The sequence below is a fragment of the Bombus terrestris genome, chromosome 6 (genome assembly GCF_910591885.1).
Source record: "Bombus terrestris chromosome 6, iyBomTerr1.2, whole genome shotgun sequence".
Taxonomy (NCBI): Eukaryota; Metazoa; Arthropoda; class Insecta; order Hymenoptera; family Apidae; genus Bombus; species Bombus terrestris.
The window spans coordinates 17613626-17639121 of NC_063274.1; the positions used below are offsets into that span (position 1 = coordinate 17613626).

Here is a 25496-nt window from a genome sequence, read left to right on the forward strand (position 1 = left end):
CAGCGAGTTCAATGTCCGAGCGAGAACGTTTGATCATCTTATGTGACACACCTGCTACACGGTTCAGTGAACAGGTACAACGTCGAAAGGGAATTTGTCAGTAATTTATTTATTATATGAGAATCGTAGATTTCAGATACCGGTTTAATTAGACAGCTGTCGCTGCACGTGTACGATTTCGATTTTAAAAGACTGCTTTCGATTGTAGGCTGTTTAAATATTGTATAATAGGTTTGATGATTCGCCGTAATTGTTGCTGAGCCGAGCGATTGTGCTTTACACAGCTGCGGAAGGGCTGGGCAGTATTCTTGAATTATTATTATATTTACTTATTCCAGTGCGATTATAAAATATGTTTTAATGCCGAATATTTTATGTATATAATTTGGATTGGAAAAATTGAGAATGAGAGAATGCGAAAATAAGTGTTTTATTTTTGTTCAAATTTTGAAATTTATTTTATCTTTTGGTTATTTGATGATGATTGATTTATTACTGTATTTCTTTTATTTGACAAAAAAGAGATTTGAATTAGGTAAGCGATTTTCGGAATAATTTGAAGAATTTATTTTAGAAACTTATTTTTTGACGACTGATGTATTTTGTTTTACGACTAATTTGCGAATAATGGAAGGGAGAATTCATGAAACGGCGCCCTACTCTGTGTCGTGTGTCAATTGCATTGCGTGACCTTATTCAATTTGCGATATGAAAGGTACAGAGACCACATGTTACAATATCGATTACTCGCACAATATGTTTGGACTTCGTTCAATGTTAGAGCAACAATATATTTCTTTATTATCCTGATTCGTGAAGGCATCGTGTAACCTTATGTACAAATTCGTCTATATATTTGATATTTGCTACATTAATAAACAAAGGTATTGTTTTGGACAATACACTTTTATAGCGTACAAAAAATGCAAAAAGTTTGAGGAAATTAGATATAAAAGATTACGAATAATTTATATGTAGACAGAATTCAATTTTGTTTTTTAGCGTATCTTTAGTATCTACATTTTTTATTAAATAATTTTTTTGTTGAAAATGAAAGTTTGTTTCTAAGAACGAAAATTAGTTGTATATATTTTAGAAATACATACAAATATTTTGAAATATTTTGTAATAGCAATTTATTTACAGTGTTTTATATTTAATTTTCTCGTTTGGAATTTATATTTCAAAATTATTATTATTACTATTATTGTTAATATTATTCCTAAATTAAACTAATTGGCATTTTTCTTTTTGTTATCTGTTTTTTTCCTTTTAAGATCCAAATACTTCAGCGAGGGATCTTTATATAAAAATGGCTCAGCTTGTTCGATCCTATAGAATTAGAATTATTAAAGGAGAATTATTTAAGACGTATTAGGATATAATGAAATGCAACGAAACTAACAATTATCTAGGGTAATCATTGAATTCGAATGAGTTATTGTTCATATACCGTAAAACAATTACTGCCAATGTTTCCTATCAAATTAATTAGATATGCGATATTACATATAACAATAATTTCTTGGCTAATTAGTCGCTCGATAACGTAGTATACTCAGTCTAATAATAGGATTGAATTATCATCGATTATTTTAAAAGTTCTAATTTCTACGTTCAAGATGTAAATCTTTATAAAAGTTGGCCAAATAAGGAAATATATACAATTCTGGACAATTTAATCGTATTCAGTAGTTTGAGAAATTGTCTACTTTAGAAGAATTAGATCAAGATAGAATGGAAACTTTTGCCAATTTTAATGTTTTAGACGTATTTCTTTGAAAAGTACCAGCATGATTAAACAGGGTATATCTAAGTGGCAAAATACTAGCTCGAAGTTTGGATTATCCTATGAAATTTTAAGAAGAAATATTTCATTTATTAGGAAATCCTAATAATGAAAAAATAAGATATGTCCTTTGCGCTTTACTAAGTATATTTTAGTATATCAGTATAACGAGAAAATAAAATGCTAGCTTTCAATTTCAATTACTATTAATTATTCTTACTATTACCAACTTATACAAAACTTAATTCATTCCTTGTTATTAGAATGGAAAGTTCGAATTTTTAAAGGAGGACAAACTGCATTAAATAGAGTACAAAACTACATAATGGCAAATAATTTTGAAACAACGACGTGTACGCAATCTTACGCAATGAATTCAGTGGTTACCCTGCTTTCGATTAAAAACGTGCTGTCTACCAATCCACTTCCCGAGCTAGTCGACGGTATCGATCCACAGTGTGGCATATAGCGGACGAAAATCGAAGTAATCATTGCTCGATTTTGATCTTACTATTTGACGATATCATTGTCTGTAAGTAATATAAATGTAAACGATGATTCCCTTAAAAAATCTATAAAGAATTATTAACAATCGTTTGTATACCTAATCACTTAAAAATTAGTTCACTCGTTCGTTATATATTCCTGTTTGTCCATTCTTGTCAAATAGCGTTCGTCATACCTTAAATGTGGAGAATTTGGGCAAAGATATGTATAACTTTAATTTCCAACTTGGACATTTCTATCTTTAAAGAGCAGTTCAGAAAGAAAACGGCTCAAACCATCCTGTAATTTTGCTTGCTTTTTGTCGGGAAAAAAGTATCGTATTACACCCTATGTCATTTTTTCTGCCATAAAACTACTGCACTGGGTGTTTTTAATCTTTTTAATGATATCCTTTCGTAACTGCGGCTTGGTTAAAGATCAGATTTCTCAACATGCTTATGGCAAGAAAATCTTTCAAGTTGCACAAAAACTTTGTTCTTTATTCGACGGAATATTTTAAACAAATTCTGCATGACATTACAAAAAAAAAAAAAAAAAGAAAAAATGGATATTGTTTTCAGCATCGACACTATTTTTTTAAACGTCATCATGTGTGCTTAAATAGCAAGAAGTAAATATGTAAGGTATTTAAGCTGATCCAGGAAATAGGCGAAATACTAACAAAAATGTGATGAGTAGATTTTTACTCGCATCAGATCCTCTGATATCGAGCTTCAAAAAAGTTGCACGTTATATGCACCTAAAAAAATGTTTGTCCCGAATCCTCATTCAAATGCCACACTGTGAGATTCTTCAAAACACCATATCTAATCGGACTTTCATCGCTATCTATTTTGCGACCTGTAATAATACTTAACGACCATCGAATAGAACTAACAGTGTCGTTAAATTCTTCGTGCACGAAGTTATGATAAAAGCATGCATTTCGCGTGACTATCACATTGCGTTTCGTTCATGGCTTATGTATCGTTGGTTTATGCCTTACGAATACAAAAACGAGGTATGAAGTACGATTAGTCATGCAATGCTCAATTTCTTTTATTTTATTTATTTATTTTTCTTTTTTTAGTTTTCTCTAAAAGAAGTCAATACTGTTATATCAAAAATAGAAATTATGACATTGTTACAATAAAATTCCATTTATCTGAACATGTCAGGGGACAAGATAGTTTATGTAATTGGGGTTCATATAATAGAAGCTCATGACCACCTTTTATTTCCCCTTCACACGATAGAATTCAATTAAAATTCGGTTAGAATAAGTGGAATTCAGATAAGTGGAGTTCTACTGTACTAAAATAATTGACAGCGACTGTAGAACTTTAGTTTTAATTGAATTTCGACCAAAATGTGTTATGGACCCTTTTATTCGAGGTTTCCATTCAATTATCTCTCCAATTATTTTTTCTGCTCGTTTATGGGCGTATTGTTCCGGTAACCAGGAATTCCCCTGTGCCTAAATGTCACATATTACCCTGTGCTTAGACGGAGAAACGAATTTAAATCAAACAGAGTAAAAATGAAGCAGAGGGAAGAAAGAAAGATTCAAATTCCAGACAGAAATATGATAGAGGAAGAGTGAAAAAGGATAAACCGACGAGTAAAAAGAGGATAGCGCGGTGGTATTCAGCAAAGTTGCGTGTTATTTTAGGGTGCCGACGGCAAGAGAAAAGTCACGACGAACGTAATCTGCCAATTAGCTAGAAAATTCTGACTAACGAGGAACGGAGAGTACCCCAGAATTATTTTTATATTATTTGCCCAGGCGTACGTGTATACGTGTATCATTTACGTGGCTCGCGTTCAACTTGGATTCTATGAAAGGAATTTTCCTCCCCAACTTTCTTCTTTCAAATAAAAATCTCTTGGGAAATTACAATTTCGTTATACTTTCGGCTTTTCGGGATCAATAGTGTTATACATTTTTATACCAGCATTTCGTGTACATTAGAGTTCATTTCCTTGGGGCAGACTTGTAAGAAGGTTTTCTTAAACGAGCTATAATGGAAAAGGGAAACTGTAATATTCTCGGAACGAAATAAAGCTCAACGTATTAATAAAAGCATGCTTGAAATCGGAAGAACCACAAATATGTCATACAATTGCAATGAAAGTTTGAAATTTGAAGAACTTTCTGATTTATGATCTTCTCTCTGATAAATGTATTTATTTCTTCTTTTTCGAATCTTCAAGTTCCAGAGACTCGAAAGTACGACATCCATCCACCACAGCGAAAGTTTGTAATATAAGTTCGTAACTTTTATTCGACTATTTTCGACGAGTAGGAAATATTACGATATCGAAGGAAGAAGTTGAACGGGGATATTTTAACAGACATGATAACCAAGGATTCAAGAGTTGAACGTGATCATGTGAAGAGGATCGCAGTTAGTATGTATGCGAATTACGAGTAATAGGAGAGGAGAATATTCGTAATATTGGACATCGCGAGCGTATTTCGCCAATATTCGAATATGGTATAACATGGTGATTTCGGTAATGGAACACACTAAGAACGTGAATGTAAATAAAATTTATTATTCAAGATGTTTAAGAGGTGTTGTTCAATGCCGAATGTATAGGCCTCTTTTTTCCGTACTATAAACGACTCCAGATATTAAATACCGTAAAATAGAGCTTAAGACAATTTAGTATGGGAGAATTAGTATACATAAATATTATACATACATACATATATACATACGACTAAGTGTTACGATGTAAAATGTTAATATATATATATATATATATATGAACGCTGGCAATTTTATTAATACAATGATATTTTCGTTCAATGCGTTTTTTTATTTAGCTAATCTCGTTCTTGCGCTCAGTTCTTGCTGTAATCCTTTGAGTGGCAAAAAATAAGGTCGAAGGATCGATAAGTTCTGGATTATGTCCGATGTGCACTATAATTAATAATATGTACACAGCTTTTAAAAATATTTTAAACTATAGAATTGCTATTATAAGTGACGCTTGACTCGTTAGTAAAAGGCTTAAGCTTATAAAATGATAATTAAAGGAAGGAATAGTGATTTGGAAAAAATATAATTGTGGAAACAAATGTACATGATATAAGCAGAATAAACGCATGAATAAACAGATGCACAAATACACCATAAATTACACTATACACGACACTTTCACACTTTCAAGATACGCTGATATAACGTATAAATATGCGTACACCCCTGCTATTTTCATGCAAAACGCAACATCATCACAAATTTTCGGCTCTTCAGCATAGCGATAGCGTCATAGTGCCTCCGAGTCATAACGTTTCAAAATATTCTCTCTATGCATATGCATAGAAATATTCTCTTAGTATGAAAACACGTATTCAATAATATACACAATTATCGTTTCTCCATAATTACAAAAGAATATAAGAGATTTGTAATTCTTTCTCGATTACTTCTTTTCGAAATTTTAAGCTATCATAAAATGATAGCAATCATATTTTTACTAAGGTCATCGACATTCTCATTTAAGTAGAATTCTATCAGTTGAACACTCAAAGGGTTATTCATGGACTTGTACCTTCATTATGCACGCATGTTTCCTTTTTTTTATCATATTATACGTTGTGCGCAGCAACAACCTGGATATTGATTTATCGCCGTATCTGTAAAGGAATTAGAGGCTACCAAAGGCTACCATGGATACTAGTCAACAAAGGAAATTATGGTACTGGATTCCTTGGATAGGACATTTTTCATCTTGCATCGTTCACTACACAGTGGAATTTGTGCAGTAGTATAGTACACATAAATCTTCGTTCAGTCGTGATCCTGGTTTAGCAGATACAGCATACCCTGTATACTTAACTTTCCTTACCTTCTTATATCATCGTTTTTCATCTTAATCATACTTGCGATTTTTAATAGCAGAAGACAATTCTCGTGTACATAGTTTACATTTCATGCATAATAATAAATTTTAAATTTGATTTTAATTAATTTTGGTTAAACTTTGGTGCAACGCCTACTGTGAAGGGGATAAATCTCGCTTGAAATAAGTCAGAATATTTTTTGCTGTCATCATGATGGACATGGAGATGAACGCTGGCTTAGACGTAAGTATATTCTTTTAATATAAAATGTTTAAAACGAACATTTTTAAATACACCTGATATATTATAATACGTTTGCTAGTATATTCAGTATCTTGTTCGAATTTTCATTCCACTATTTTTCAAAATCGCGTAATATTTGTTGTCATAATTCTTCAACTATACGGAATAAAAAAGTCGACAAAAGTTATCCAAATAACAAAACATTAAATATTAAATTTCCAAAAATATTCCATTTAGAATATTTAGAGAAGTTGGAAAATTTCATCCCCTCGAAGAATCGCTTTCAGAATATATTACATTTCAAACGATATCTTGCCCTATTTAATCGAAAAAAAGACCTGCTAAAAGCGGGTGAAGTGAAATGCTGGTCAGAAATGCAAATGAATAGTAATCGGACGGAGCCAAGTCTGGTGAGTAAGTCGCGTGCAAAAATATTTCCCAACTGATAGCTTTAATCGTTTCCTTGACCGGTTTTGCTGTATATAATGGTGCATTATCATGAAGTAAAACTACTTTGTGTTGCCTTTTTTGATATCCTGGTCGTTTTTCACGCAAAGCTTAATTCAAATCGATCATTTGTTGTCGGTAGCGCTCAGTATTAACGGTTTCGCCAGGTTTTAACAGCTCATAATAGATCACACCCTTCTGATCCACGTTCTTCGTTGCTCACGTCAAAATTGCCATTTCTGAATTTTTTAAACCATTCAAAGCATTCAAGAGCATGCTCAGCGCACGCTTCGACAAGTTCGTATTCGATGCGATTCTGCAGCAGTTTTCTTCACATGGCAGCGGAAAATCAATACTGTCCGCAGATCGTAGCACAATGCCAGGAACGATATTCTACATGTTCAACGCTATTACAAACTATGCTATTGTATGAAACTTGTATTGTTCTGAGTCGAAAATGTTTGTGAGATGTTAACAAAGACTTTTGACATCAATGGCGCAGTTTAGTAATAAATACATTATCAGCTAGGGTCATTTACAAGCAAATTCCGGTTTCATATTTACAGACCTAATATGTACCTCACTTTGTGTATTCGTCTATATTCATTTTGGTCATTATAAATCGAGCACGATCAAATGCTCATTGAATAATGTTTAAACAGCATGCGCCCGACTTTTTACAAAGTTCTTTTTCCTGCTCGCTTTTATACATACGGTTTATTAAATTGCACGTTGCAATTTTTAGATGTAACTTGATAGCGTAATAACTTTTTTAACAACCTAATAAGTATGATGGACGACGATAAGCCGGGAAAAAGCAATGGACCAGATAAACAAGCCGATGTTGTTATTAAAATTGAACTCATTCAAATATCGATAACCTAACCGCGCGACTATCTGCGGTAAGACATTTTTTAAACGAAAGAATTACAAATATTTCACTAACTATACGTATTGTTTTTTTAAATTTAATTCTGTATCAGAATTTTAGATTTCTTCTTAATTTCTTCAAAATAATTCGGAGACGATGATTCGTCTGAGACCATTGCGCGAATTTTAAAAATTGTTGGTAGGACATAGTTATTGATCGAGTATCTTTTTAATCTTCTATAATCGTATAGATAATATTATTTTGACTCACTTAGGTCAGAAGAATATTTTCCAAATGAAAGGGATTACACTATTTAATAAATTGTCCAATTTATAGCTGTAATGCTTAATTATAGTATATTCGGAAAATAAGTAAAGTTATAGTCTGTCATAAAAGTCACTGTATATCCTATAAAAGGGACAATTTTATTCAGAAGTTATTTTATTATCACCTTGTTAAGAAATATATTGTTATACAATGTTATAACATCTTTCTTAAATCTTAAATTGAATCTAAATCCTAAATCTAAATCGTAAATTTTCCTTAAATGAAAGATTTAAACAAAAGGTATTTCGTGGTTGATTGTAGACAAGATTTACCTTCTTAATTACATAAACAAAATTTCGATTAAACGTTTAATGCAATTTTTAATTGTTCACTGTTCTAAATAATTTTATCTAAAATATTTCAAAAATAAAATTCTATAACGAATACAATTTAGGTGATTTCTAGTCCTTTGCACTCCGAATTTTATTTCAATTTCGTTACCGGCAGCTCTCAACGCTTTAAAGTGTTTTATTTGAAATTTACTTTAACTAAAAAATAAGAAAATTTAAATAAATAAAGGAAGAAAAAAACGTCACTTAAATACCAGTTTTATTCATATTATTGTTGAATTTTGTAATTTTAAAGTGTATGTTATATTTTAAAATATTTCCGGAATGCAATCTTGGTTTTCTTCCGCATATTTCACAAGAAAAGGTGGGACCGAAAGAATGTCGAGTGGGAGTCGACAAAGGAATTCCCGAGATAAAAACATCCTGAGACGACGAGTCATACTAGACGTAGGAATGCAAAGGGTTAAGAAAAAAAAGAGAAAATATCGGTGAAATTTTCAATAAATTTCTTTAATCTCGGAGTTATTAAAAAATTTTACTATCCTGAATTAAATTCCACTTTTATAACATCCTCGCATACCAATAACGTCGAAATAACCCAACATGAAACAAAATTCTGTGCGATATTTCGAAAAAAGCTCTCGAAAAACGCAAGGTCTCAGACGTAGGATCAATCGCTAATAACGAGGCTACACAAACTCACAGAATCTCTGAAACTAACTTCGTCGCAAACCTCCAATTAGATGAGAACTTGTGGTTCGACCATCAATGGTTGATTAGAGCTCTCGTAAACTCGATTATAACAAGACAATAAAGAGAAAAATATAGCATGGTAGTAAATTAACGTGGATCCTTATCGGGTTCGTGGCGGTAATTAATATCGTGAGGTCAGTGGCGCGGATAGGTGACGATGATTGTGAAAAAGTCACGAAGGAAGCCACGAATATCCTGTTAGCGTGGAATGACGTGTTTCAGGATGAGGGGAGCGAGAGTAGCGAATCTGCATCAGAGGGTAGCTCGGCCAGCAGCACGTTTTGCGATCTCGAGAAGGATTACTCGAAGGTGAGTGTTTTTGTTCGTCTCGAACAATCTTTAATTAAGGGGGATGATACGTCGAATACGTAGGGCATAGTCTTTCGGAGGAGATCAGCTTTAATTGCTATGGTTGGGTGAGTGAAATAAAATTGAGGAACATATCGAGATTCGTAGATAGACATTAAAAAAGGTACACGTTTGAACGTTTATGGAAAGGTGCAGTGCATCTAGCGAATTATTATGAAATTAGTAAATTCTTGGAGAATCAAAGAAAATAAGCAATTCCTTTGACATTTATAGAATATAGAATGCACCTGATGAATTATCAAGAAATTAGTAAATTTTTTAAGAGTCACAGGAAATTAACAAATTCTCTAACATTTATGGAAAGTAAGATGCGCCTGATGAATTATTAGGAAATTAATAAACCCTTTAAGAATTGTACTTTCGCAGTAATAATAATAAGTTAATAAGGTATATATTCAAAGGTTTCCTATTGAAAGATGTGGGAGTTTATTGCTACGAATACAGCGTGACCAAATTTATTGCTCTTTTCTGGAAAGTAATTAAATGTTAATTGAATTGAATTTAATTAAATTTCTTTTTTATCATGAAATATAATTATGGAATATGGAATATAGAAATTTATGAGTTGACATTAGGGAAACATAAATTTAATAGAAATTGACAAATCCTTTATTAGATGAAATTTAAATTATTAAATGAATTATTAGGAATTTAGTAAATTCTTTAAGAATCAAATTTACGATCAATAAAGCGGCTGCTCCAATATTTCAATTGAATTTATTATATAAGTTTCAGATTCAAAGATTTCGTACTCAAAAATGCAAATGTTTATTAATATGAATATTAGCTGACTGGGTTTGTAGCGCGTTTTTAAAAAGTCATTTAACTTGTATTGATATCGAGTTGCTTCTTGCTGATCTATTCAAATTGTTGCAACAGTTGCTTCCTTTAGGAAAATAACAGCCGCTTGTTGATGATTTTGAATTTCAGAATATGTGAAATTTATGAGTTTATACTAAGAAAAAACAAATTGTGCAGTATTTGGAAGCAATTCAAGAAATTTAATCGTGGAATAATTGGAATTTGTAAATAGATTAATGTTAAAAACGAATTAGAAATTAAAATCAAAATTATATTAGTCACTTTATTCTTTAGGTATTACAAGAGATGAAATCTAATGAGGCATTGGCTCCTTTCATGGCAGAATATACTAAACTTTACGAGTCTCTGTACAAAGCTTACAGAACAGAGAAAGACTTAACGGAGAGGTGTAATACGTTAAGGGTATAATCGATATGTATGTTTCTCGTGACTAGTTAATGCTGTAGCTTTAAGAGCTTAAGCGAAAACCGATTTCAAAGTCTCAGAGTTACAAGACGTATTTAGATCACGTAGCTTTCCATGTAATAGCAATTTAATCGAAATTTTAGTAAATTATATAGAACAATTTAATATTAGTTATATCAGTTTTATTATAAAATGAAACTATAATTACTTTAAATCTAATCGGAATACACTCTGAAATACAGGAAGAACTATTTACAAGCGATCATAAAGTGTACGAGTTAACGCATACAATTTCTACGAACGAAAAGGAGATCGAAAAGCTGAAGCAAGATGTATTGAACGCGATAAAGCGAGCGGATGCCGCTCACACACGCGAGCAAAATGCGCAAGACACAATTGAAAATTTGCGAGTGAACGTACAGCAATTGAGTCAGGAAATTGCGCAGAAGAACAGACAGTTGGCCGCCACTGAAGAGTAAGTTCCTTCTTAATATTTTATAGCTTCTACTACATTACTAGCTACTACCATATCTACATGGTGTTTCGTTTATTTCGGATTTCTTCATATATACTGGTTATTTTTATCGACACACGAAATTGTGTCTTGTAATTTGTAATTTATTTGTATAAATTAATAGCTTCTTAAATATTCTCTCTTTTTGAACTTTTCGACTTTTTTTCAAGGACAATAGGATCTACCCGCTCATTTTTCAATCTCCCGTAGTTTATATATGTATATTAACGAAAAATAGACTGCGGATATTTATGCAAACTCACGCAATCGATCATTTCCATAAAAATATGAAAACAATCTAAAAAGTTGGATCTATGCAGCGATATATTTTACATATCAAATATTTTAACGAGTACTATGATTTAGATATTTAGTGTATTTCTGTGTATTGTAATCGTTTAATTTTTCATAAATGTATAAAAATCCTCAGTTTAATGAAGAGAATCCTTGAAAGAATCCTTTAAAATCCCTCATAAGACACATTTTCCGTAAGTTGATATCAAAATCCCTTTTACATTAGCAAATTCGTCACTCGATACAGACGAACATTCGTTAGAAACACTCAAAACAAAGCCTCTGGATTTGTGTGCCATTTCGTATATTCCGCCTTTTAATTCATTGACTCTACGTGTTTGAAAAGTACAATCGTAAGCCAGAAAGACGTCGAGGATTTTCTCGAGTAGAAAAGCATAAGGATGACTTTATCGTTGAAAAGGGGATTAGTTCCTGGTTGGTCTAGAAATCCTTGGCCGACACAGTTCTGCGTGGTGGTAGTGAAACTCATGGCGGAATTTCTGAATAGCTCGAGGATTTAATTTCCATCATCGTTTCAGATTAATTCGATTCAGCGTTATTGACGAATCGATGTTGCCCCAGACGTGAGCACGCATGTTTGTCGGTGGTGCAAACAAAATCCTATCAACTTTGGGGAATATACAGTACAGTTCCTGCTTATTACCTTTGAATATTTAAGGGATGTAATTTATGCATGAAGTGCTAAAACTACCAAATTTCCTCGATATAATAGTGCTAGCTATGCTTTCTAAAATAGAAAATATGGTATATATCATATACCATGTTTAATGGATAGCGAATTTTCCATTTATTTTTATTTTTCAATCGTTCTAGATTTTCTATGTAATAGTATCTTCCTGTTATTTACGCTTTCTGATAATTTTCTAGCATGGAAAGGCTAACGTTAATCAGTGAATTTGTTCGAAGCGTATACCATATCAATAATTTATTAACTTTCACAATTGAGCTATTCGGTTCTCCAATCTGTAATTAATATTTAACGTTAATTTATCGAAATAAAAAAAAAGTAAAAAAAGAAAAATTCTGTTACAAGCAACCAACGATCATCTTCTTTTAAATCAATGATAATCAATCAATGACAACCTTCGTTTAAATTGCGTCAGTTTACCTGGCAAATTTCACACGTTTATAGTAAACGACATTGTCATGAAGACATCGATCTGCAGTATGTACATACATTGTGATCATATCGAAGCTACCCGGATGTTCAGAGTCTAATCCCCGAGGAAAACACCATCATGTTCGATAGTGGATCGCATCTGTTCAGTCAACATGGCTACAATGCAATTCCGCTCCAACGGGACCATAGTTCGTAGCACAGTAGTTCGTAAATATGTCATGTTTCCTTTCTCTAGTCCGTATCTCGACAAAGGATTAGGCGGGTGTTATCTTTAATTTCCGGCTAACGGACTTACAAAGAGATAACACATTGGATCGATATCACTGGTCTCGCGAAAGCTTTGTAATTGTTTAATAGCTAGGGGCAACCTGAATTTCTCTCGTATCTGTCTCTGTACTCTTCCATTTCCTTTATATTTATGTGTTGTCCTCGATATTTATATCTTCTTATATTTCTCTTTTTCGTCACTTTGTATTTTTAACTTTTTTGTTATACATAATTATGTATACATAACAAAATATACCATTATTATAAATACTATTGTAATTATATTATTTCTATATACATATTGCTATTAATATAGTAATATATTCCTGTATCACTGTTTATTTCGCTTTTTAGATTTAAAACTCTCACGATAAATTAGCTGGCATATCTGTAATTCTGCGGATTTCGATTTTGCTCATGTTAATATCCACGTTGCGTTTTGTTCTGACATTTCATTTTCAGGTCTGCCCTGAAGAAGCGAAGGGGAACGTTGGCGAAATATCAGAACAGAGTACAACGTGAATACTAATAAGATAGTAATACGGTTTCTAAATACCAAGAAAATCCAAATAATCGCAAATATGTTCATTCGCTATTTTCTTATTTTATTATTTGCCTTTTCTGGTTTTATTAAAAGGAAGCTTTTAACGACAAGTTTAAGGATATGCGGCAACTGGGATATCGTTGCATCCTTAATAATGAAGTATTACATTAGCAAATAAATAGCACGAAGTAGCCAATTTTTAAGATTTATTGCTAACGATAAGCTATACCATCGTCGGAGATCGTTAAGCTGGTGAAAACTTCATATCCTGATTACCTTATCATATTGAATCGCATGAATTTAAAATTTTCGACGTGTCCCATGAGTCCAGAGAACACGTTTCTTACCAGTAACGTCGTCTCTACAGCGCCTCTCGAGCTTTAGCTCGTATATCAAGTCTCCCAAGCCCTCTGTATTCTGACCAATCGCCGGCGGCGCGACCACAAGAGAATAATACGATACATAAACTTCATAAATGTAGTCGCAAATGAACCACTCAAATTTGTAACATAAGAAGATATTTTCACGAAAATCTCAATTAATATCCGACGATAGCTTCCTTAATCGTTTTACACTTGTTTTACAAATAGTCTATTTATTATATGTTTCAGAGTTTGAAATTTGCTAAACAGCAATTAAAACTGTTAGTGTATTCGTTGTATGTATAATGAGCTTTCTTTTATCGTAAAAACAGTAGCTACGAAGACTCCTATTTTAATATACGCTTTGTATTCTTTATATCAAGCAGTAACAATGAAATCTCGACAATGTTTCTCGTTTCGATGTTTGCAGCACGAGCATCGCGAAACAAAAGGAGAGTCTCGCACAAGAAAAGGAGAAGCTGGTGAGCGAAATAAACACATTAAAGCAACGACTGAAGAACATGGCTTTGTACATAGAGGAACTGGAGGATAGAAGTAGCTCTGCCGGGCATCAAATAGCCGAGATGCAAGAAAATCTAGATATACAACTGAACGAAATCTCCAGAGAGCGACGAGGGAGACAGAGGGCAGAGGAAGAGGCTTTACAGTTGCAAGAAGGACTTGCAATAAAAACGAGCGATCTCGAGGTGATGGATTTCTAAACATTGTAATTTTGGCGCATGTTATGGGTAAATTGCGAATTTTTATGCATAGGAGGGAAATTGAAAAGGTGTAAAAATGCATAGAAAGTTCATAATATTAAAAAACATATTAGTATTCAAAGTATAATACAGATTGCAGTATGTAGTAGATAAAAGAGAAATGCATATAAAACTCATAGTATGCAAAAATATATAAAATATTCAAAGTATAATATTACTATGCACTTCGGCTAATTTTTAGTTGTTAATAATTGAAAAACAAAACCTAAAACGTAATCTTTTGTTTCTTAATTTTTATCTCATTTTAGCCTCGAGAATAACATCTAACATTTTTTTAATTCTGTTGCAATATTTATAATATTTTTACAATTTATAATATTTTTACAATTTACAATATTTTTACAATTTATAATATTTTTACAAATTTAATGTATAAAATAACCTTCTATTTAAGTTTCATTTTTTAACTTTATGTCCATAAAAATGTGAATTCGCTTGTCAAGCTGAATATCGGCGCGCGTATCAATTTTCTATCCGTCAGTTTAAACATCGACTTTTATGTCGATTGTCTAAAATCTCCGCCGTTCTGACATGCGCCGGAGGCAAAATCGGGAAAATTCGCGTTTAAAACGTTCGTGAAGTTTTTTCAAGCTATTTTCTCGACCGAAAAATCGAACGAATCGTTTTTTCCTTCCCCGTTAATGCTTTTTACCAAGCAAATGTACGCGAAAGTTCAACAAGTTTCTAGCAGATTACATTACAGTACAGACGAAACGAAACGAAACGAAACGAAACGGCAAAGCTTGGCGTAGCAGCAAGCTCCAAGCACTCGATGGAATTTCGCTTTCAAGAACAAAGCTTATCTCGACGAGGTAATCACTGAGCGGTTGTAAGACGTGACTTTGATCTGCAAATCGAAAACTTCCGCCGGGAAACTTGTTGGGTAATTCTGTGGAGATACACGATGGTGATAGTCTCATGAAACGGTAGAATAATTTATAAGCAGCTGCGATTTCGTCTACATTGAAAGAGGAGTGTGATTAAATCTAAGTTATGGATTTGAGTTAAATTTAAGTTATGGATTTGGTTAGTGATTTGATTTGCATTTGTTGTTCGTCAACTTTTGCTTTTTTTGTTATCGTTGTTAGAAGAAAATTAAAGAGTAGTTTATTGCGTAAATTGGTCTCATTTCTGGTCACGGCCGAAGATATATCCATATAAATCCTTGCTTACAACTAAATATGAATAGAAAATGAATATTAATAATATTAATAGGGAAACGCTTACTCATAACTTTGACCAAATATATTATAAGAAGTTATGTTAATTTTTCTCTTCACTATCATTATTTACTACTTTTTTTCTATGACACAGGACTTAAAAATATTGTATATAATAAGATGCATATCCATACAAATCCTTGTTTACAACTAAATATGAATAGAATGTGAACTTTGATAATATAAATAGAGAAAAGTTGTTCATAGCTTTGACCAATTGTATTATAAGAAGTTATGTTAATTTTTCTCTTCTTTATCATTATTTATTATTTGTTTCTGTGGCATAGGATTTAAAAATATTGTATACAATAAGTTATTGTATATAATAAGATGTATGCATATAAATCCTTGCTTACAACTAATTATGGATAGAAAGTGAACATTGATAATATAAGTAGGGAAATGCTTATTCATAACTTTGACCAACTGTATTATGAGAATTTTTTCTCTTCTCTAAATAGGATTTAAAAATACTGTGTAGAATAAGTTCTTGTATCTTTAAGTTTTCAGATTCTGATTTCAAATAATAATCATACATTAAATTAAATTGTTATGTAAATTTATCTCATTTCTATACTTCACATTGTAAATATCACAGTGATAAATGTTAAACGAAGTAGAAGAAACGTTTAGTTTTATCACCTGAATCGAATTAAAGGAGATGTACTCTAATAACACAGAGCTAACCTGAGTAATTTAGCAGTGACTTATCATATATCGTTGACGTTCCATTTAATTTTTTATCTGAAATCTGCAATTGTCATAATTTATTCTTTTGTCTCTGATTTCAAGCTCATTTTCCACTTTTAATACTCGAATTCCACTTTTAATACTTCGTCGCGCCTTCACCTATTCAATTTCATACGAAATTTTTTGTTCTTACCGATGTTTATTCTTGCGATTAACAGCTTTGTATACTTTTCTAGACGGCAAACGAATCGATAAAAGCAGCAGCTGCTAACGTGATAAAGTTGGAAAGTTTGCTGAAGGAGCAAAGAACATCCGGCGAAAAAATGCAAAGGGAAATAAACAAGTTGTCGGTAAAGAAGTTGAACCTCGAATCGGATCTCGAGAACGCGAATAACCAAATAGAAAATTTGGACAAGGAAGTGTTGGAGAAGGACAAGCAATTGAAAGATTGGAAGCAGAGCATAAACAGGTACATAAATGATGTTTTAGGATAGAGAAGTATAATAATTGAGTAAATAGCGTTCCTGAACTCGTTTGTTTGCGCTATATTTTAGCCTTTATTGTAATTATATTTTTGAATAATAGGAAGCTAAACGATATATGTAGTCATACTCATAAAATTTTATAAAATGAGAGAGATAACGATATTTTACAGTAATATTTCATCTATAATTTTGTTCAATCGTATAATACGCTTTAATAAGTACCAGTTTAATTCTATTGTAATGTGATAATTTACCGAGAATTATAGATATTACAGATATTTTTTACATTTGTTAAACGAGTGTTTTACAATTTCTGCGTCATCGATGCACTAATAAATTATTATACATTTATTCCCACGTTAAAATTGTATAGACATGGTCATGTGAAATTTATGATCTCTCGAACGCATAATACCATAGTATTATTAACGTAGTATTATTACGTTGAATTACAGGTGGCCAGCATATAGAAGCATCAATCTATAATGCATACATCTGCTGTTATTTAATACCGTTCGTTATTGTGTAGTTAGCGTGTACGTAATGTAGATTATATTCGATGTAGGTCGTGGTTGATATACTATACAAACATGATACTATGAAAACGAAATACACAAACATAGAACCTGATGGAAAAGTGGTTCATAAAAACGATAAGAATATGTGCCAGTGTTTTATGTACTTTTTATAAGTTAGATAACTGTGTTTGAATTTTTATGACTGACCATGTTTCCTTTTGAAAATAGGGGAGTACAGTTTTTCATACAATATCGTATTTTTATTAATTTAATTAAACAAATGGAATCTAAGTAAAAATATATTTCATTTACTGAATATTACGATAATTCCCATATTTGTTTATATTATGCATACTCTGCGCAATTTCGCAGTTTCGAATTTCCTATAAATGCATAAAAATCCGCAGTTTACAAATTTTATCTTGGTATCTTGCTACTAACGTTACATTTAAATTTCATCTACAATTTTTGTGATGGGTCGCAGGATGAGAGAGGAAGTCTCGAAGCACAAGTCTCAGAAAGAATCAATATCGAAGCGATGGCAGAAAATTGAAATCGAGAGATCAACCCTGGAGCAACAGCTGAAGCACACATCGGCGAAATCAAAGAATGCAGAGCATCAGAAGATGATATGCCAGAAACAGCTAGTCGACAAGCAGCAAGAATTGGAGGTTCATATACGCGAGAAGAATGTCTTGGCTCGTACCAAGGAGAATTTAGGCGACTATATTAGGAGAATGCAACACGAGCTGATGGTGTGCGAGTACAGTAGAAGGAAAATTGAACACGAGCTTGACACTTCGTTGCGGGATATTATGGACGTTCACTCGCTCTTAAGCGCAGTGGAGAAAGAAAGGGATAAGCATAGCTTGACCGCTCAGAATTTGGCACAACAGGTGAGCTTTAATAATTGCGATAGAAAGGTAAAATAGAAAAATAGGAACTCGTAAGATTCTCATAAAAATATAATATTCATTTGCGCTTGATATTGTTTAATTTCATACAAGTTACTGAAAAATGTATTTTATTGAAACGAATATCGAAACGAACAATTAAGTAGTATACGTATAATTTAATATACGTAAATCGATATATACCGTTAAGAATAAGTAAAGTAAACCAATAATTATCAAGAGAGAAATGAAGAAATTGAATAAAAGTACATAACTAGAAAAGTAGATAAAGAATTACGGATAATTAACGAAAGAAGAAATAAAATGCGAACACGATATCACGTAATTCCAAGTAAGCCATGGCATGACTAGTAAGAGGAACGAAAAGTGGAGAATTTGATCGCATGCAACTGAGCGAATAATATAAAACACCAGACTGGGTAGGTAAACTGAGACTGACTCACGCTCGAGCGAAGTGGAATGGGTCATGGATCTGCGGTCAGACAAGTGAAATGATACCATATTTGTTCGGGCAAGGAGAGAATAATGCCGTAGTGAACAATGTAGGGCTGTATATATATAACTGTGCATTATTCATGGTTATCCAAGCAAAATTCTAAATTCTACAAGTAATATATAGAGACTATGGAAGTAGTAAAATAATAATTTAATATCCCAGTAGTAATAAAATAATAATTTAATATTCCAGTAGTAATAAAATAATAATTTAATATTCCAGTAGTAATAAAATAATAATTTAATATTCCAATAGTAATAAAATAATAATTTAATATTCAATTATAATTTAAATTATTTAATAATTTAAATTATTAATAATTTAAATTATTATTAAATATTAAATTAAATATTAATATAAAATTATTAATTTAAATATTAAATATTTAAATATTTAAATATTAAATATTAAATATTATTAAATATTTAATATTAAATTATTAATTTAAATTATTTAATAATTTAAATTATTAATAATTTAATTTAATTATCAATAATTTAAATTATTATAAAATAATAATTTAATATGTTTGTTTGACCGTTTTTTTATACTAATATGCTACTAATATCTTGTATTTATATTTATCCACATCTACAACGTGTATATAACTATAAAATTTCGTTCTCGATTTGGCTAATTTGTTTAAAAAAATCCCACCTTTAATATCGGATTAATATCTCCAGTTACTGTTTCGACGCGATATGTACGGTCTATATATAACCACGTAATAAAAATTAAAATTGATTTTACCATTAAAGCAATTTGCATATATTTAACAATCGGTTGGAACAAAGATTTGGAACATGTTATTAGATACCTTGGTAGATTTGCTATTTCTAATGTTACCTTCTGACCGATAAATCTTCTTTCCTAACAAAAACCCTCAGGAATTCGATGAAGTTCATTTATCACACGCGATCGCGATTGCGATCGATCAAGCTTCCCGCCTCTCATGCAAATCGAAAACGGCGCATATGCGATAGGATAAGAGAAATTATTCAGGTGTACTGCGTAATCGGATATAATGGAAGTAGTAGTGGTATAATGATAGTGGAGGTAGACATGCTGTTAAACATCTATCTAATAATAGGTGTTGATATAGCGTGAGCTGTCAGCCAAGCTGTATGGTAGACGTGCAGCCGAGCGATCGGCAAGCGGGTACGGTTGCTGTGTTCACAGACATCAAGTGAATTACACTGACGGATATACGGATATGCGGGCTGCCGGCCAACGGGGGGTAAAGGTAGACATAGGTCGGTCGTTCATTTTAGGTTTGCTCAGGGTTAGTCATGAGATCCGTCGTGCTTTTGAAAGATCTGCGACCAGATAAGACCATCATTCCAAGGGTGACTCCGGTAAATTGTTTATGATCTTCTTATTAATGGGCTTTTTTGATGTAATCCTGTATGATGTGGCAATTTATCACATTCATTGGTACAGAAAAGTAACTGTATTTTCCTAACGTTCCCCCTTTCAAGGAAATTGATCAATCTTTGCATCTGATTGATTGATCTTTGCATCACATTACAATTTTTTTTGATATAGCAAGGATTGAATATTTGTTGAGTAATGATAGACTCTTGTGGAGGCTTTGTATCTGTAGTTATAAAACTAGGTAATATAAAATAATTCGTTACGATATTTCTCACTTTTATTGTTTAATATAGTGGGTATATGTACATATACATATGTACGTAAACCTTGATAATTTTTAAATTCACTATATAGAATTATTTCTTTTTAATGCACTAGTTTATACCAGAAATTTCATTACAGAATATGATGCATTATTTAATCATTAACTGACTACCGTCATAAAGTCTCTAAATAATATTTCATTAGATTTACTGATATAGCCCGTACACGTCTGATGAGCATATATTGATAAGCAGATATGTAATAAATTGAAATTACTGTATTCGAGGAAATAGTGTCTTAACAGTGGTTTAATCGCATCGTGTGTAACCACATCATATAGATAGGCGTATATGGCCAGTATAATCCAATGTATATAACCTGCTCATTTCATGATTGTACATGAGATTGTAATTAATACTAGATTAGTAACTACTACTAGAGATAGGATCTACACTGTACGCAAGGGTAGAATTTGATCCAAATGCTTTACAAATAGCGATTACACCTAATAGTATTATGATCCTCTTTTAGCCTTTTCAATAGCTTCGTGCGAATATCTACAGATGAAACGTATGTTAAATTTCCAAAAAATCTTTTATAACACGTACGTAACGTTATGAAATATTTTCAGTGAATCAATAGTTTTTCTCTATAAAAGGTATTTATATTCGTGGAAAAATTTAGTGAAAATATAGTAGGAATTTTTTTTTTATTTGCAGTAGACAAATGTGTTATTTCTCACATTAATCGTTGAATTTGCTCTCTGTAACACCGTTCTAAATTCCAACGTTTCGTACGTGACACAGCTACTAAAACGCTTGTCAAACAAACTTTCAACGTGCCCTTTGCAGTATCCATTATTCATGCACAGTGCTACCCGACTATGGTGTGTGCACTGGTAACCATTCTGGTGTAACAAGACACACAAGGTTTTCGTTACACTCATGCTCAAGCACCGAAACCGAGCTGACTCGTTTTCGTAAATTTTAGTTTTCAAAAATATCTCGTTACTACAAGTGGCAGAATTTCCTTCTTACAGCAATATTAAATTACAAAGTTTGTGACATTATATGAATTTTATTAACGTAGAGATAGTATTTAATATTCATGGGACAACCGGGTAATTGAGAATCTGATTTTATATTTCTTTCATCAATTTCTTTAACTAATGTAATTTAATTTATTATTATTACATTTATTTGTTATTATTTAATTTAATGTAACTTAATTTAACTCTTCGGATATTCTACGTTGAAATGTATGCAAAAGTTTCAAATATTAAAAGCTTCGAATTTAATTGCAATATACAATCGTTGGTATAATATAAAACTCATTAAACTTCATTTTTATGGTAAATTAAAATTATTATTTTTAGTAGAATCTATATTTAACACACTACAATTTTACGTAGATTTCGAATTTTATTAAGTTTACTATATGTATACAATTTTTCTTAACTTATTATTTTTAACTTCGACTAAACTTGCAAAACAATTTTTGATAGAATCTATACAATAAAATGATACACTAATATTAAAATAAATTTTCTAAATTAACTGAGTATAATATGACGTTGTACAGTATAACAGTATAACAGTATAGAATTTATTAAATTTTAATAATAATTTAAACTTGATTGCCAACGTAAGTGTTAAAGCTTGCTCATGTTCATGCAACGTCTCCACCACCAGCGTATAGAAACGAAGACGTCTATTTGCATACGTCACTAATCGAGCCGTGTAACTTGGTCGCGCTAATAGGTGGAGGAATACATAAGCGAGGTGAAACTGAAGCAAGTCGAGATCTCGAACTACAAGAAGCGGCTAGCTGAAGCCGAGGCAAAGTACCGACAGCAGCAGAATATGTTCGAGACTGTTCGGGCTGAGAGAAACGCATGTGGCAAAAGCCTGACAGAAGCGCACGACGAGATACAGGAGTTGAAGAACAAATTAAAAGTGTTAAGCCACCAAATTGAGCAGCTGAAAGAGGACATCGTCACCAAGGAGAGCCAACTAATCAAAGAGGAGTTCAGTAAGCCGTCTTCTTCGTTTTTGACAGCCGTCTGATACGCGTTTCAACAACACTTAACCTGCGATAATGTGTTAATTGAGTTTTGGCGGTTTTCTGTTGCATAGTTGGTCTTGTTCTTTGGTATCGGGCCAATGTTTGGCTAAAGTTAGGAAAGTTGGTTTGCTTGTTGCAGGCAGGAAAAGGGATCTAATGAATACGAGTCTGCGGATAAGTTTTAATTGTTAAACTGTGTTGGGAAAGTTGGTTAAACTCGTTAAGCTGTTAAAGTGGAATTCCCCTGATTACAAAGTTTTTTGATAAATAACAAAGTATTCTATTCACGATTTTTTGCTCACTTTTTACACGTACATTGAATGATATAGCCACATTTTCCAATATTTCAAGATCTCCGTATTTTTTATCTTTCAAGCAAAGTTGCATTATATAGATTATTATTGAAATAATGAGTGAATATTTTTGATTGAATAAATTTTATGAATATTATGAATATTATTGATTTTAGATAAGGAGAGCAGTATTTAACAAAATTTCGAAACGATAAACATTTCGGCGAGTTTTCATGCTACGACTTACCTTCCAGTGCGCAATAAAGTAGAAAAGGAAAGAGAAGGGTTGAGGGTCGAGCTGCAAACCAGCCGCAGGGAGATGTCGGAGCTGAAACATGAGATCGAGTCGATGAAGCAGGAGGAAAAGAGCTTGAGGCAAGTGATACAGCGCGCCGAATCGGATATTGCACGACATAAGAAGGATATCGACAATATAATGAATGAGAGGGACATGTTGGGCACGCAACTGGTCCGAAGAAATGACGAGCTGAGTCTTCAGTATAGCAGAATAAAGGTTTTACATGGAACTCTTCAACGAGGAGAGGTTCAGTATAATCAAAGGCTGGAGGATATTAGGCTGTTGAAGTTGGAGGTGAAGAAGCTAAGGACAGAGAAGACTCTGCTGATAAAGAATATTCAGAACATGAGCGATCTACGTAAAGAAGTGTTTCATTTGAATCACGACTTGACAAGAGAGAGATTGAAAGTGATGGCATTAGAGGAGGAAGTGCAAACGCCGTTGAACATTCACAGATGGAGGAAACTTGAGGTTCGATGTCTCGATTATTTTTAATATTATATATCATCGTTTAAAAGTATGCGAACATTTGCTTATCTTTGACACGTAACATTATCGAAAACGTTAACTGATTTATTTTTCACAATTTTCCCGCAAATAATTTTCTCGCCCAAAAATCCGAATCGAATATCTATCGAAATCTATCGCATATATCTATACCCTTTAGGTGGTGTCATGGAATGACGTCCACGCAGTCCACGCAGATCTCGTTATTTGAAAAAGTTTCATTTAACACTCAACACGTGTAACCTATTTCCCTGTGTCTGCCACGAGCACTCCACTTTTGTTGCATTTGTCACGTACAGTCAAACATTTTTAACATTTTTTTAACATTGCGTCAATTTTTAAATAAATATAAATTCGAGAAGTTTTTATTTTAAAATACGACAGTTTTTATTTATTTATGACGAAATATTGTGAGAATGCTTAAAATTTTCATGAAGGGATCGTTAGAAACGATTTTTAAAAAATACGTAGTTACCCTACAGGTAAAAATATTCTTTTCCAATGAAATAGCTACTAAATTTTAACAGGGTTCCGATCCAAGTACCTACGAACTTTTGAAGAAGATACAAATTCTGCAAAAACGAATGATAAAAATGGCAGCTGACATGATCGAGAAGGAGAAGAAAGTAAAAGACACCGAGAAACTGTATATGAATTTACGTGAAATTCTGTCGAAGCATCCTGGACCTCAGGTCATGGTTTCTCTCAATAAAACTCAAAAAGCATTGCGCGAGAGAGGGAAAAAAGTGAAGGTATAAAAATAAATTTCTTTATAAAACTGTTTCTGGTTAGAATTTATATTTTATATTAACGATCATAAAATATCGGAAAAGCGAAATTCAAGATTCTTTCGCCTATCGTCGATGTGGTACTATTTATTACACTATTCTCTTTTTTTCAGTGTCTACTAGCTGAGTTGAGCATGTACGAGGTTCAAATGGGCGAATACAGGATAGGCATGGATAGGATGAGCATCGAGATGAACGATTTGAAAAAGAAATACTTCATACAAAAGAAGAAATTACACATATCGAAAGAATCGAAACCGAAATCTTTGTCTCAGCCTGTTTTCCCAGCTATAAGTCAAAGTCAAAAGAAATTCTGCGGGGGCGGCTTTAACATGGCAACACCAACACCTAGAAATTGTTTCGTCGTGGACTCTGAGTGCAGATGAATTTGTGTCGTTCGCCAAAAAGCTATCAGAGAAAGTGCAGCTCAGTCTGTTTGTTGAGACGACAATGCGACGTGACAGTGTAATGAAAATATAACAGTACAGTTTGCAGGATTTCTCTGTGTGCTTTTTCGTCTGCGAAACTCTTTTTGTTCACGAACTTCGTTTTTCTCTCTTGGTTCTCTTTAGAATTTCCGTCAATATTTACAAACTGTGGGGAAACGTCGCGTCGTTGCGACGATGTAGAAGTGTGTCAACGACAAGTGCGAGAAAGGAGGAGAAGAAGCAATTCATTTCCATTTTCTTTTTTGTTTTATCTTGAGTTTTTAAAGAAATCTCAACGAAAAAGGGTAGAAGTAATGGTGGAAGAAGTCAGAAGCTAGAATTTTATTGATTGTGTTGTTTGGTATTTGAGCATGACATTATTCGTTTAGACAGTTCTAAAGGTTGGACCAACTAAAATGTCGGGATTTGTTTGCTTTGTTTTCAAGGGTGGTAGAGCAAATATTGATGTTTGCTTTTGCCATGTTAACTTGGGTAGGTTAAGGGGTTTGTCGAAATAGTATAAAGTTTTAAATGATTTTGGTGGATATTTCTTTTGAGGGATTTGGAATTGATTTGATTGTATTTTTTTTCTTTT

General features: G+C 32.5%; 1 protein-coding gene across 1 annotated transcript; it reads left to right on the forward strand.

The window, feature by feature from the left end:
- Positions 1–5913: 5913 nt before the first annotated feature.
- Positions 5914–25097, forward strand: LOC100651942 (cilia- and flagella-associated protein 58). Its single transcript, XM_020867894.2, has 11 exons — positions 5914–6374; positions 9285–9371; positions 10527–10655; positions 10901–11133; positions 14211–14487; positions 16709–16941; positions 17960–18371; positions 22284–22554; positions 23135–23649; positions 24213–24437; positions 24587–25097. The coding sequence occupies exons 1-11, from the start codon at positions 6342–6344 to the stop codon at positions 24857–24859; spliced, it is 2688 nt and encodes an 895-aa protein (XP_020723553.2). The 5' UTR covers positions 5914–6341; the 3' UTR covers positions 24860–25097.
- The last annotated feature ends 399 nt before the right edge of the window (positions 25098–25496 follow it).

Bases quoted from the DNA above. Each gene is read 5' to 3' on its own strand.
- LOC100651942 (XM_020867894.2), top strand. From the start codon at position 6,342: ATGATGGACATGGAGATGAACGCTGGCTTAGAC. The intron at 11,134-14,210 runs GTAAGTTCCTTC...CGATGTTTGCAG, and splicing joins CAGTTGGCCGCCACTGAAGA to CACGAGCATCGCGAAACAAA. The intron at 23,650-24,212 runs GTTCGATGTCTC...AAATTTTAACAG, and splicing joins ACAGATGGAGGAAACTTGAG to GGTTCCGATCCAAGTACCTA.